This window comes from Chelmon rostratus, chromosome 17 (assembly GCF_017976325.1).
Source record: "Chelmon rostratus isolate fCheRos1 chromosome 17, fCheRos1.pri, whole genome shotgun sequence".
NCBI lineage: Eukaryota > Metazoa > Chordata > Actinopteri > Chaetodontiformes > Chaetodontidae > Chelmon > Chelmon rostratus.
Genome location: NC_055674.1, coordinates 10,979,091 through 10,994,630, shown reverse-complemented (window position 1 = coordinate 10,994,630; position 15,540 = coordinate 10,979,091). Strand labels below are relative to the sequence as shown.

Here is a 15,540-nt window from a genome sequence, read left to right as displayed (position 1 = left end):
CTCCCGTTCTTTATAGACATTATGTTTCACATTTCACAATGTTGACTCCCTGTGGTGTTAGTATTAGACACTCTCCAAGCTCTAAACAAGCTTCATTCTGCGGGAAGTATCAGAATCTCATTCCCTGGCAAGCGCTGACATTCTGTGAGAGGACATAATTTGTTGGTACAACAGAATACTGAGCATTTTTGGGACTGAGAGAGGAATTTCCACGTGTGTATGAAGATTTTATGCGATGCTCTTTTGAACCTGGAAGGATAAACGTCTCTTTGAGCTCGCCCTCCTCAACCTGTGGCTCAAACCTAAGAGACTGCTTCATTATTTCTATGAAAAGATTAATCAATAAGTCAGAAAATCTATAAAGTCAAAAAAAATTGCAGAAAAAAAAATCCCAATCAATGTTTTCCACAAGCCCAAAGATAATGTGTTTATAAAGATTGAAAAAACTGGAAAAAAGCAACAAATCTTCACAAACCTGAAGCAGTAACACACAATTGTTTGATACTTCAGCTAAATTAATAACTTAAAGAACAATTAATTCATTATCATCTATTAACTTATCAATTAATGAACTATAATCGTTTCAACATTACATGTTTGTTTACATGGAGAACTAATTTATACAGATTCCTTCAGCGTTTGGAGGCGTACAACAATATAAACATTCAAAACTAATAAAAATCAGATAATGATATACACCAACGTTTTTACAAAGGATCCCTCAAGTTGGTTAAGCTTAACTTTAAACCTGAACTTAAATCAAGAAATTTTACATAAAACATACATAAAATACATCCTAAGAACATATGGCTGCATGCTTTTCGTGTATGAGACCCCAATATCAGTTAATAAAATCGCTCCTCCCAATAAATCAGCCTGGCTCTAACAGAATAAAATTTACTACAAGCAGTTCAATTCAGTTCATGCCTCACTTCATGTACGCTGAGAATATAGAGACAGACACCAAAATGAAGTTCTTCCATTTCACTGTGTGTCTGTGAATGTTTCTCCTTCATGGCTCTCCCTCTGGGTCTACATCTGTGATACAAGCCCTCTGCAACAGTCAAAGAGCTTCATTGTGCTGCCTGCCAGAGTCCACACACACACACACACATACACACACACAAAGTTGACCATGCCCACCGGTAGTTTATTCTGCCTGTAATGAGAAATCTGAGCGTGGATACACACATACGCTTGCCCCCCACTTCCTAAACACACACACACTTTTCTAATTATAAGAATTCAAAGAAACATAGACAATGCAGACGTATAAATGCAGTTTATTGTGCCTGGAATGAGGAATCCAAGTACGGAGACACACGCACACCTACCAGGGAGTTCAGTCTGTGTAATTTATGGCGGGATATAAAAGATGGTATGAGTGGCTGCTCTCAGCCACCTATAGCAGTCAAACCGCTATGCTTTTCCTTGGCCCTGCCCAGCGTTCCCTCCTCAAGTCCAAACCTATTCCAGCTCGTGGTCCTCTCTAATTTCACCCAAAGCAGCAGAAGCTAGAGCTGAAAAAGAGGAATCTGGCCCCCAAGTCCAGCAAACTATTCCCTTTTCCTGTCTCCCTCCTCTTCCAGCGACCACAGATCGACAGCTCTATGGCCAGCACTGGCCCAAAACTATGAGGGGTATTTTCAGCACTGTAATTTGAAGAACACATGGCACACACACAGACACACACTCACATGCAGAGAAACGCACTCAGCAAGCACACAGACACTGGGGATAGATCAAAAGACACAATAAGGCAGGAGAGGTGGCGCGAGTGCCCGCTAAGGCACGTGTCCTGACATCCACGAAACACCTCGTCTCACCAGGATCAGGTCAGCAAACGTGCCTGCTGAGGTCGGTGCAGTCGTGTAGCCCAGTGCAGGAAAGCAGGGCGGAGGTCTAACTGCACAGAGATGCAAAAGGAACTCATCCGAAAACAAGAGGCCAGTATAGGGATGTTATGGCAAGGAGGGCAGAGCCCCGAATAGCCAAGAGAGTAAAAGAAAAAAAAAAACAGCTTTATTGCTACAGATGTTTATCTTTGGTACTTGATGATTCACCACTTCGCTATTCTCACACTGTGTGATTTATATCGAAGGTTTTAAATGATTTGGGTCACTTTGAATTATTTCAAAAGCTCTGCCACACTGAAAAAACAACTTAACACCACAGTTTCACTCACTGGACCTTTTAACAGATGCTGTTTTAATTCCACACATTTGCCCTTTTCATTAAGCTTAAAGCCAAAACATATGCTGGAAGATACAACATATTAGCTCAAACGCTCGTTGAAAGGCTCTTTTAATGGACAGACTGGGGGGAAAAAAAGAAGTGAAGCAAAACAGGAGAACAGACAACAAAACAAAATTCAAATCTGTAATTCAATCTGCTTCTCAGTGGTGGGACAGTGAGAGACAGGATGCCACATGAACGGACACGCACACTCCCAAAGTGTGCCAACTACCTAAATACAACCGCTTGTATGCTCGTGCAGATACATACACACTTGCACTGATTACAGATGCAGTATATACTACTCCTCCTGTCCAAGACCTTAATTACCCTGTGCAGTCTTATTTCCCATAAATACAGCGAGGGCAGGGCTGTAATTTGGGCCTATATTTACCCCACCTGGCTAGGGGAGAACCCAGTTCAGTGCTGCCCACAGGGATGAGCCAGCCCCACTCGACTGCACTGCCATGGGTGGAACCAGGACAACAGTGGACACACATGAGCTGCGACCCAGAAATTCAGCCCCTTGAATGGATCCAAGGATCCAGAGCGATTGGTGGGGGGAGTTCATCAGCTTTTCTAACAGCCAACAAACTGTAAATACCAGTAGGAGAATTGGAAAAATTCCATGACACTGGAATTTAAAGTGAATTTACAGTCTGTGTACCAGTACTCATTTATCTGGCTTTGATTAATTAAACTGCCAACTGTTCTAGTTCAAGTAGTATAGCAGAAAGCAATTAATAACCACTTCAATGCAAATTCCTACAACACTGATTCAAAAAAAGTTGGGGTGCTGTATAAAACATAAATAAAACATAATGTGATAATTGGCTAATCCTTTTTGACAAATACGCAATTGAAAACAGTACAAAGACGATATATTTAATGTTTCACCTCATCAACTTCACTGATTTTTGTAAACATCTGCTTATTGTGAATTTGTTACAGCAACATGTTTAAAACAAGTTGGGACAGGAGCAACTAAAGACTGGGAAAGTTGAGGGGTGCTCGAAAAACACCTGTTTGGATCAATCCACAGGTGAACAGGTTCAGTGGTAACAGGTGATAATTCACAAGGATGGAGCGAGGTTCACCACTCTGTGAACACATGATTGTATAAAGAAGATTTACTACATGTGAATCAAACAGCCGATTGGCATACAGAGAATTTGGCGGCACAATGGATGAGGGGTGCAACTAATACACTGGTTGTGTCCTCCATATTTGGACAAAAGAGGGCTGCTGACTTTAGAGTACCAGCCTCTGGACTGGGACAGACCAATACTATGATTAATAGTTGACACCTATATAAGGTGTGCACACTTTGGAGTGCAGGATAGACACTAATGGCCACACAGGAAGAGTGGATAAAAACAACATTTGATGGAAATAAACAAGCTGCACACACAGCATGTTAAAGTGCAGGTGATACTCAATCTGTGCCTTTTGTCTCTGATGTAGCTGTTTTAGATGCTAAAGCACCATTTTTGTGTGTTTGTGCTTAACATGGAAATAGACACCTCACAAAAATGGAAAAAGAAAAAGAAAAAAAAAGAGGCTTCACTCTAATGCTCTGCAGCTATATATTATATCATATCCTTCCCCAGCAATCTTTTTCGGAGAAGAGCTGTGGCTTCGCTTGATGAGGACGACTGACTGGCTCTGTAAGGAGCCGCACGGACCTCCCGGTTACAGCTTTCAAATAGCTTGGACACTTCTCTGCCCCTCACTGTTTATTTTGCGGCCAGACCGGCCTGTCCCTGCCATCGCATCACGGCTGCAACCACAAACTGATCAAAACACCAACTGGAGAAACGTGGCAGAGCTTCACTGTGCCCTCGCATCACACACAAACAACTATTTTGCGGAATCTCCTTCTAACCACTGGCACAATGTGAAATGCTGTGCTACGTTATGTTTTATGGTGTTGAACATTGCCTTGCGGGTCCGTGCAGAAATCAGGGCTTCACACTCTGCGATGCATCCAAATTACTGGCCTCATCATGTTTCAGTGTGTTTAGGATTCAGTGCCCACACCCGTTAAACCCTCCTTCAGCAGATGAGGTGTTAATAGGAGTGGCAGTGGCTCTGCCATTCTCTAGAGAGGCAGCGAGAGAGAGAGTTGCACATCTGTATGCTGTCAGGGTGAGGCTCGGCCCACTGTGCTCTTTCCAAAGCCTCTCAGAGCAGGACCTCTGGAGAGAGAGGCGCAGAGAACAAGAAAGCAAGAGATCGTGAAACCAAAAAGGGAAGAGCAGCCCTCTAATAACTTTGATCTGGGTCCTAACTCTTCTCTGGTTTGAGGTGGTGAAGCCATATGCGTAGGAGGACGGCATGCTGACTCAGGCTTCTTCACTCCTTGGTCCTCTTCTCCATGGCAGTGAGACCAGGAGGATTAATGAGAGAGTGGGAAAGAGAAAGAGAAGGAGTGCACACAGACAGAGCAGAGAGACTTTGTTCAATGCTCCCTCTGTGTCCTGGTGGCCTAGCGGTCTACATCAACCTCTTTTTAACGCAGCAGATCATTTTTTAATTTATAATTTTGTTGCGGACATGCTGGGGGGGTCTCCCCCACCTTAGTCTCAACGTGGGCCGAGTTTGAAAATGACAAAGAGAAGGAGGGAGAGAGAAAGACATTGTACAAAAGAGCATAAAAGCTAAACAGAACGAAAAACTTTATTTGGCCTGTCTTTCATTGTGGTTACTTTATAAATTAAAAACAATACACATGGATCTCTGTGCAACACTAGCTGAAAAGTGGTGGTGACAGGATATATATATATATATATATATATATATATATATATATATACACACACATATGTTTTACATCAAATCACATTAGTTAATCATGGCTGGTCGCAAACGTTTCATAGCCTGGTGCCAGTTTAAGGGCGCAGCGGTGGAAAGAAGCACTCGTTTACTTAAGTAAATGCAGCAATACAACAATGTAAAAATAGTCTGATAGTCTGTTACAGGTACAAATCTTGCTTAAGTAAAAGCACTCAAAGCAAAATGTACAAAAAGTATCAAAAGCAGCAGGATGGCCCTTCTCATTGTTAGATGATCAAATATTTGGATAAATATTACTGATGAATCACTGTGTAAACTGCATTTTAATTGTGTAGCTGGTAGAGGCTAAGCTAATATTAACCACTTTGTGTAATGTTGGGTAGTTTAATCTATCACAACTCATCATAAATTAATAAACTAATCACATGTACAATATCAGCCTCTGAATTGTAATGAAGTATAAAGTGTGATTGTCCTGAAACAGTCAGGTAAAGTACAAATATGTTTATACTGCGGTAATGAGTTATGAATCTGCCTTAAGACCTTTGTCACATGTTTTTCCTCTCACTCTCTTTCTCCCCCGTACGTTCACTGCTGTCGGCTATCTCATGAAGTCAAAAAAGCCATAGACTTGGCTGGAATGTCCCAGCAGCACATCACCGCCACCAGTAACCACTGGGCTTTTACTGGAGACGCTGTTACAGACACACAGACTCTATCCAACATTGATTCCATCTAAACTAATGAGAACCTTTAGCTGCGCAAAGTGATTTACATGCAACATCAGTGTAATTTTATTGCAATTACTTCTGGTGATTTGTCAAACAGAGTATGCCGAGTGGTCGAGGACCTGGAATATCGTTTATTCAGGCGACGCGGGCCGCTGCTGAAAAGCTTGACGTCCACATCACATGTCTGGTGAGGGAGAGCCAGACAGAGCCCTCGCAATGCAGAAAATCCAAACAGGCTGCTGAAAAAGCTGTTTGCAAAAAGGGACTTCAACACTGACGCACCTGACGTAAACATCCAGGTTCAAACACTGGAGAGGAGCCAGCCGACTCAGCTCAGGTTACTTAAGCAAACACGGGCACAAATCAACCGTACTCGCACTCCGCATTGTGAAGGCAGACAGTTCTAAGCGTGCCAGAAGGAAAATAATCCACATGTACCTTTTTCACTGCTGCACCCCCCCCCCCCCCCCCCCCCCCCCCCTTCCTGTCAGAGTCAATGACATCACATACCTCTGAAACAGTACACCTTTCACGAAGTTGTCAAAGTTTCAAAACAACATATGAGCACACAAGTACGCAGGCATCCAGCTCCTGACTTCCATACAGGGCGATGAGCCTTTCAGGTATGTCTGTGGTCTAATATTTAATTTGCAGCAGCATGTAGTGTTTTTGCAGGATTCCGCATATTTACGAATGAGAGAGCCGGCGGCCTGAGGCAGGCGGAGCATCTCGTAATTAAAACACTCTGGGAGGTCCGCCGCCGAAAAGTGTGAGAATATTTGCTCTATGCTAAAAGCTCCCTCTTTCCCCCTACAGCACATCTTCATTTTCCCTCAACACACAAATGCTCTACCGCTCCACTTCCTCATTGCTGCTGGTTGTGACGGAGCCCTGTTGGCGCAGGCCTGGTTGTCACTGGTGAAACATTTCCATGGTGTGAGTGGAGAAGTTCACGGTCGCACTAGTTTAGCGTGGGATGGGTACCCGTGGGAAGAGGGCTGCAGTTTGTGTAGCACATCCATAAATCAATAGTAGATGAATCACTGAGAGTGGCCAGTGGTGAGCTAACTGGCTTACTGTCAACATGTTTATCACAAGATGTAGTGTAGCAAAAAAAAAAAAAAAACGCTTACAGTAACAGGCAGGGGAGTGACAGGGGCCAGAGCTATTTGCCTCGACGTGTACCTTACCGCTGATCAGAGCTACATGAAGTTGGGTCTCTATCAAATAAAGGGTTTCTAAGCTGTTAGCTGCATTTGATTTCCCTGTTTTCTAAGAGCAGTTGCCAGGTGTTTTGGCAACGTGGTGAGGGCTTTATTAGGAGACTTACCTGAACAGGTGTCAGCTGGGCCCTGGGGTCGAACACTCGCAGCATCTTGTCCTACACAGATGGAGAAATAAAAAAAAGGAGAAGCTTTACTGCAGGACTAAAGAAAGCTGGAAACAATTCATATTATAAATAATGATATAATAGTGTTGGAAATTAGCTTAATGCCATCCAAACTCAAAAACATTGGGTCCATGTGGTGATTGGTTGGTACGTTGGTTTCAATCTCAGTGCAAAACTCCATTCAGCTGGCTGTTTATCAGGGGCCTAAAACTAATGTAGTCTATTGCAACAATCAACCACAATAAAAAGTCAGTATAATGCAACCCAGTTCAACAGCACCACAAACTACATCCTCCAAAATGCAGTCATGCAGTTGAATCAACACAACAGTTTCAGCTACACATTATAACCTTCTTGCAGGACTGTTGCATTAGCTTTAGCTCTCTGTAACAAATAAACTGAGTGTACATGTACTGCATCTGAAGTTCAGTGAGTAAAACCTGTGGCGGCTGTGAGGCAAGTCTTTGTTGAACTGTGAATTTTGCTTTATGATGTGCAAGAGAGGTCAAAGGGCGTCTGCAAGGTCAAGATTTAAAGTTCTCACAAGTAAAGGCTCATCGGCCAGCTGTTTCAAAGAGACTGACATGGACAACTGAAATATGAAAGCTACATATGAAAAACATTAACAAAGAGTCACTCCACCTCAGCATGAATCAGATAAAGAATAAGACAAACTCTTAAGTTTCCTTAACATATCAGTGCCATCTGACTGAGTCATCATCAGCAATCCAGTGACCCCTCGATGGCCTCATGTGCTCGACACCGGCCAGCCCAAACACGCGTTCAACATCAATCACAGCAGCCAATCAGAGAAGCTCCTGTGTGACTGAGAGGAAATGGGGCCTAATAGGATCAGTCTGTGACCGGGACATGCGTGTCTGCAGTTGTGTCACTCAATACTGCTGTGTGACTGTGATCACAGCAGACACACGGGGCTGATAGCAGGTAATAAGTATGAGGGCTTAGACTAAACCATGCACACACTTAACACACATATAAATGTCAAAGGGGATCAGGAGGCTGACAGAGACACAGTCAAGCGCGCACACACACAAAATGCAGAATTCAGCCATTCACAAATACAGCTTTTTATTCTGTCAGTCCTATCTCTATCTGTGCGTGTACATATGCACATATGTGTGTGTGTGTGTGTGTGTGTGTTTGTGTGGACCACCCACGAATGTGATGCCCCAAAGCTACATCTTCAGGCCTCTGTGACCTGGGCCTAAGCCAAAGGCTCAAGGAGCAGTGCCAGAACAACACACGCACGCACGCACACACACACACACACACACACACACACACACACACACAATTTCAAACCACATGAGCTGTGGATAAGAGCCCACCTGTTCCTCGAGGTATTCAGTTTACTATGATGTACGACAAAGAAATGCTCCCATTACAGAAGTTGGAACCAACTAATTCTAAAACTGCCAGTTAATTTTCTGTCAATCAAATAATCAATTACGGCAGCTCTATCGCCAATATCAACAGTACATATCTCCAAACATACATTGGACAAATGGAGGTCACTAGCATACCAACCGGTATAGGCAAACAACAACATGAGGGAGGAAACTATATAGCAGTGCAAACACACACGAGGGGCTTCTCACGTAGAGATGTGTCCACCAAGCAACCGCACACACAAACGCACACACACTCTCAGACAAGCGAACACACTCTCTTAAGTCTACAACAATAACCCATATAAACACACAGACACAAACACCACCTCAACTCATAAATGCACAGATGGAGGGCCAGGACAGCCGTGTGTGCGTTCGAGTGTTTGTGTTTGTTTGCTGAGACGGCAGCTGTTTAATCAAAGTGGCGGAGCCTTACTCTCAAGCTGCTGTTAATGAGTTTTCTCTGCGAGTCTGCTGCACACAACTTTCACATGTGCGCAAACACACACGGACGCTGGGAATCTTCACCCAGGGCTGCTCTCTCTCTCTTTCTCTTCGCTCATCAACAAACACACTGCGCTGCCAGCCTCAGATTCCCAGTCTCCCACGGTTACCAGTGTCACAGCCTGTCGTGATTGGCAGCTTGAGAGTGTGTGATCCCCTCATCGATCTCACTCCTGTTACCATGAGAAATGTGGTACAAAGCTCAGTTATAATGTTAAAATTCAAGGTGGACCTTGGACTATAAATCCAGTAGTACCTCATTACTAAAAAGCATACCACCCTGACCCGCCCATCATTTGGATAAACATACACTTCCCGCCCTCTCTGCTCCGACTACCTGTAGATTAGCCTTCCCTAAAATGAATGGCGCCTTTCTCCTTCCAAGTGTGTCATAAATATACATCTCTCCAGGTCCAAACGAGGCCTGTCATGATTCCTGCTCTTTGGGGTAGTGCTCTCCCCTTCATCTTCCCCCCAGCCCTGTGCCCCAATGTTTACCCTATGGGAGGGCCGGGAGGATTGGACCCACATGTTGGCGGGCCCTATTTGCTTTAATAACTTGGATTGGAGAGATTGAAAGGGGCCTTTCGGGGTTAAATGACACCAGAGCCCAACAGGGCAAGAACTTCAGAGGCCCCCCGGCTCTGATCTTGGCTCACATCCCCCCACCCCGACCCCCGACATTTCTTTTCAGGTGCCTTGTTCTTTCAGGCTACATTGGCAGGGGTGGTAGCTCTGGTGAGGATGATTATGTTGTCAAGGTAAATGTCATGATTTGGACGTAGCCTGTGATGGGTGGAGTAATTTGTTACTTGTCAGAGCAAAGACAAACAACAGGGATTGGACTGACAATCATACCTGCTAAGTACGCACATGTGGTCGATTTTTGTGTCAGAGTTTATTCTGTCTCAAGCACAAGTAGGCTCATCACGCATTGTCTAAAGTATACACCGGGGGCAACTGCCTCATTTTGACATCAATCAGTCCATGTCCTGTTCCAAAAAGGCTGCAAACCCATAGAGGAATTCCCTGTGGTTCACACTCAAGTATAAAAATGACCTCTAGCTCTTTATATACAGCCCAGATGCCAGATGGGATTGTGTGTAAAAAATAAATAAAACAGAATGTGATAACTTGCTAATCCTTTCTGACATACACTCAATTGAAAACAGTACAAAGACAATATATTTAATGTCTAATGTCATCAACTTCATTGATTTTTGTAATTACATGCTTAACACATTTCAAACAAGTTGGAACAGGAGCAAGAAAAGACTGGGAAAGTTGTGGAATGCTCCAAAAACACCTGTTTGGATCATTCCACAGGTAAACTGGTTGATTGGTAACAGGTGAGAGTATCATGATTGGGTATGAAAGGAGCATCCTGGAGAGGTTCAGTCATTCACAAGCATGGATGAGTGAGGTTCACCACTTTGTGAACACATGATTGCATAAAGTATGTTACTACATGGGCTCAGGAACACTTCGTAAACACAGTTCTTTGGAAATGATTGCATTCTGTTTTTATTTAAGATTTACACAGCGACCCAAACTTTTTGGAATCAGGGTTATAAATCAAATAAATTCATGAAACAATTCCACCTCAGCTCGTAAATTCCCTCTTTCTACGCCCCCTTCTCATAAACCCATACCACCTCTGTCCCCTCCTTCCTCCTCCTACACACAATATTAACAACCTAATTGAAACCTCTCCAAGCTGTGTGATTATTTCCTGATGACAGCGATGAGGCCATATGAATGTTTAAAAAACTCAAGGAGACTTTCCGTGTATGCTTCATAACTACTGTGCATGTCAAAAGAGTGACGGTCATCAGTTCCTGATTAGACTTGAACTTGCACCAGACAGGTGGGGTTCAAAGGGGCATACAGGGGTGTGTACTGGGAATACGAAGGTTCAGGGGTCAGGTGGGGTCGAGACAAAACAAAAGCTCTGACATATTTATCCTTCACACACAGGCTTGTGCCCTTGTTAGTGCCCTAATTAACAAGTTAATACAGTTTCCAGTCTAAGAAGGAAAATTTCTACCTCCTCCTTCAACAACTGTGGCCAGGGTTTTTCTCTTTATCGTCACTATTACCGTATTTAAACAAAGCGGCTATTAGCTTTTGCGTCATAGGGCTTTCCAAGTTTATTCTTTTTTCCTCTCATGAACTAATTCCTAATCCAACATGTGATGTCATCCTCACCCTTTTAATGAGCATTACCCCTGTTGACATTGAACAGATTCATTAAACTCCATGTAAATAAATAAGGAGCAGCAGGCTCCTGCTGCGAGGCTTGCTGCACTGAAAATGAGCCACTGGCTGCATCTAGTGGTCACACACTGTAACTACAGCACTCAGACCTCAGTCTGCACTGGAAAAAGTTGTCAAGGGAATAGGGTGAAACTGTGCAGGTCGTTGCAATGTATATCTGATGTAGTGCAAGGTGTCATTACCTTGCAGGAGGAAGCCAGCAGGGAGCCGTCCTGTTTCCAGCTCAGACTCTGCAGCTGGTCACTGTGCTGCTCCAGAACTGCAGACACACACATCATTTAGAGGAGGTGAGAGAGGGAAAAGACAAGAGACACAATGTTCACGTTACACAGGGACAAGATGAAAGGGTTTAGAAAAAGAGGAAACATGATGCTAAACAGTATGATCACAGAATGAGGGCACGTGTACAGACAAGACAAAGAACACAGCAGAGAAAACATCTGCAAGGTCACTGCAGGAATATGCAGGGGAGAGATGAAGCCATGAATCAAGCACACGAAATTCAGAAAACACAATAATACAAAGTACAGATGATTTACACCAAAGAATGGATCAGATGTCCTTCCGGTTTAGGCATGAGAGAAATTAGGAGCATGACACATATTAGGCTGTAGTGCCATAAGTGAGCACAGCACCAAACAGATGAAAAAGATGAGAGGTGCATTTGTTAAGACGTTTACACACAAAGTGATCTGACATGAGCGTAAAACCCAAGCACACACTCATTCAAATATAGACTTTTTTTTATCATTCAGACCTTGTTCCTCAACCACATATGAATGAGGAATGAGGGTGATGAAAGCCAGTGTGTGGGGGTACAGCGCATGAAAAAAGTTGGATCAGCAGTGAGCAGCAGCAGCCAGGCCAGCTGTCATGGGATCTGGGGAGGAGGGGGCGTGGTGTTTGTGGGGGGTGAGGCCAGAGGATAGTGACTACATCCTGAGGCCAGTCTGTGGAGACTGGGACCAGGACTGCAAACCAAAACATTACCTCTGCTGCTCCGGCACATAGACAGAGCCACAGGGCTGTAAAACGTAGGCAGTGTCAGTCAGACATTCCCCAACGAAAAAAAGGAAACCAGCCACTTCCCTCAACTCCAATTATATAAATCCATATTGCACATAGAAACAAAACAGGCCACACAAAAACCGAAGACTAACTGACAGAGACTGAAATGTTAAATGTAATAGACAGTGCATGGTGTATGACAAAATTAATTTGGTGTGCGTAATATAAACTGCACGCACAAACAAAAGTGTGTACATGTGCCGCACATGTCGCCAGCTGTAGCTACCTGCTAATGGTGCATCCTGGCGGCCGGTGTCCCAAATCATGGGGGAATTGGTGGCACCGACGGCCAGCAAGCCAGAGGAAGTGGGGTGGAAAAGCACCAGCTCCAGCCTGCCCTGACCAGGATACAGCGTCAGCTCCGGACTGCTGTGCTGCTGCACCTCTGGATCACACAAACGCCACAGCTTCACCTGTACACACATGGCAAGAGAGAGAGAGGAGCGGGGGGTATCAAAACAGTGGGTGGTGGGGTCACTTGCACTTACCACACCTTACAACCAGCAGAAACTTCTCCATGCTCCCCTCCTTCCATTTTGGTGGAAAGAGTCCTCAAACCTCATTGAATTTCCGCTCTTTTGAAGATGTTGTAGCTAATTGGTGATGAAATTAAACTGTAACAAGTTCATTTTAAGTCAGTAAAACACTCTCCCTTATTCACTGAGTTTCTTGCTCAGCACAACCCAGTTTATGAAACAAAATGTCATGTTGGCAGAAGATGAGAGGAATGAAAGCGGGCTGCAAAACCTGGGCACTGCAGACCACTCCGGTGTGTGTGTGGCCATAGTTGAGCATGTTTACACAGGTCTCTGAGGTAAACCGAGCTGCTGAGTCTGAAGATGCAGACCCACAATCAGCAGATTCCAGTAAGCCAAGGCACCTGTGGCTGAGGATAATGTGCTGAGAGGACGGAGTCTTCAAAAGGTTTCAATAACAAAAACCGAGCAGGTTCATATTGTATTCAAAGCCCCGCCAGGAACAACAGAGCCAGACAGGATAGAAAGTGGACTTATGAGTAAGTATACACCGACAAGATAAAACAAGATCGATAAAAAAAGACAGAAGGAACAAATGAAGGACGGAAAGGAGGGCATTAAAGAGCTCACCGTTTCATCTCCAGAGCATGTTGCCAGGAGACTTTCATCAAAAGGAGAAAAGTCCATATCAGTCACCAGATCTGACAGAGAGGAGGGAAAACAAATGGAAAATAAAACTTTGATCAAGGTCACAGCTTAATTTCTGGGCATTTGCATTTCTGATGTGATAAGTTTTTAAAGAGACCAGAGTGTTGAAGTGGTGGCAGCTATGCAGAGGGAAGGGGACGAGGGAAGGAAGGAAGAGGACTGAGATAAAGAAAAACTACCAGAATGGCAGGAAATCTGGGTGACTGTCCATTGACCATCTGAACCAGGTTTGACTGAGGACAGGCCCAGCATACCTCCACCTGCAGACACGTACAAAGAAAAATGTCATTGCTCATAGTTTAGTTTTTATCATACCTCAAAAACCTAAATGTGCGCCCAGCTCACAGTGTGTTTTTAGGGTCTGAATCAGGCAATGTAAATGAATGTAGCTCCTAAGGGAAAAAAACAATAAAAAGGGGGAAATATCCGCCGACAGGGAAATTTCACTTATCAAGATGTTAAAAACAGATTAAATGTCTAGCCTCAAAGAATTCATATTTATCTGAAAAGTAGTACGGCCATAATAAAAGCAAATGTATTTGTCTGGATACAAAGAAATCCTGACTTTGACAAAGCAGTTCTGTACATGTCAGTTTTGATTAAACAGCTTCATCATTCTGGAAGTTCTAGTTAAAATAGATAAAACATCTCAGTAAGAAGCCTTCACTTCAGACATTTCATCTTAGATTTTACTTTTTGCAGTGAGAGACGGTGAAAAACAAGCACAAAGAGAGCTGAAACTGAACACAGTGGATCCTTCGTTCACACTTTTACAGCCTTACCAGCCTGCTCGGTGTTGAAGGCCACCAGCTTGGAGCTGGCTTTGATGTGGTTCCCCTGGCAGGAGAAGGAACCGGCTCGGACGTTGTTGATCCATCCCTGGATTTATAGACACAGAGAGCACGGGTAAGGGATAAAAATGGATGAAACAAGAGTGTGCACATAGATAATTGGGGTTAGACAGTATTACAGAGAAGAAAATTAAATGTAATTCAAGTCAGAGTGTTTCATCAGACCACAGAGCTGTGGAACTTGACAAATGACTAGAATCCTAAGTGTTCACTTGACGTGTCCACACAAGAGCACAGCCAGCTAGCTACACTGAAGAATCCCGACATGGAAACAAACAAGGAGCACACATGACCAAGTTGCTGCCACAGCTAGAATAAAACACTGAAATAAACAGGAAGGATGTAGCTGAGAACATGCGCACATTAAGTGCCTCTCAATGAGCAAAGGGTGGAGGAAGTGGAACGGCTCCCTGCGTTGCACAGCAGAGAACTCTTAAAAACGTCTTTCACAACATTAACGAGGCAAGAGGACACAGCGTCTGCACAACAGGCTCAAACAGCTACTGCTGCGCTGCTCCTCCGAGCGAGAGGAGACGAGCCACGGCAGACATCTGGCCCACAGCCCTGAAGAGAAGTGATAGAATACTGCTGTGTTTGCGCCCGTGCATTTCAAAGCACCCTTCATAAGCATGCATCTCTTGCAACAGGATTACAAATTCTGCATGTGCGTCTGGCAGAAAGCAGGAGGACAACAAATGCAACTGTCGCCGGTGTGACAGAAGCTCACACCCACTGTGTGTTTAATTTGGAAGCAAGATCCCAAAAAACATCGATCCAAAACTTGACTTCTTCTGATTTAGCCACATATTCTCGAGATTATTAGCCATTACTTCTACCTGCATAGGAGATAGAGGTAATCCACTTATCCACTTAGTAGTTTTCTCCTGAGCTAAATCTCGCTGAGACTTCAAATATGTGCAACTACTCCACTCCACAGCTGTATCTGGAGCATCCTTTCCTGCATGGATAATATTAAGGACACGTTTCACACTATAAAAGGCTCGTCTTTCCTTAATAAACCTACTTAGGTGAACATGTGCAAGATGTGGTGTGTGTTTTTCTGCATTTTACTCAGGGTTAGAGTATGACTGA

The 15,540-nt window shown here is 43.9% G+C and overlaps 1 protein-coding gene across 2 annotated transcripts in view; it reads right to left on the bottom strand.

Annotated features, from left to right (window-relative positions):
• LOC121620284 (mitochondrial import inner membrane translocase subunit tim16-like) overlaps positions 1-15,540 on the bottom strand; it is a 110,264-nt gene that overhangs the window by 93,388 nt on the left and 1,336 nt on the right. For both annotated transcript variants that reach the window (XM_041956280.1, XM_041956278.1), the window contains exons 2-7: positions 14,380-14,476; positions 13,777-13,857; positions 13,520-13,590; positions 12,640-12,826; positions 11,528-11,604; positions 7,093-7,143 (exon numbers count right to left, since the gene is read on the bottom strand). In XM_041956280.1, the coding sequence (XP_041812214.1) occupies positions 7,093-7,143; positions 11,528-11,604; positions 12,640-12,826; positions 13,520-13,590; positions 13,777-13,857; positions 14,380-14,476 (564 nt within the window). The remainder of the gene's footprint in view (positions 1-7,092; positions 7,144-11,527; positions 11,605-12,639; positions 12,827-13,519; positions 13,591-13,776; positions 13,858-14,379; positions 14,477-15,540) is intronic.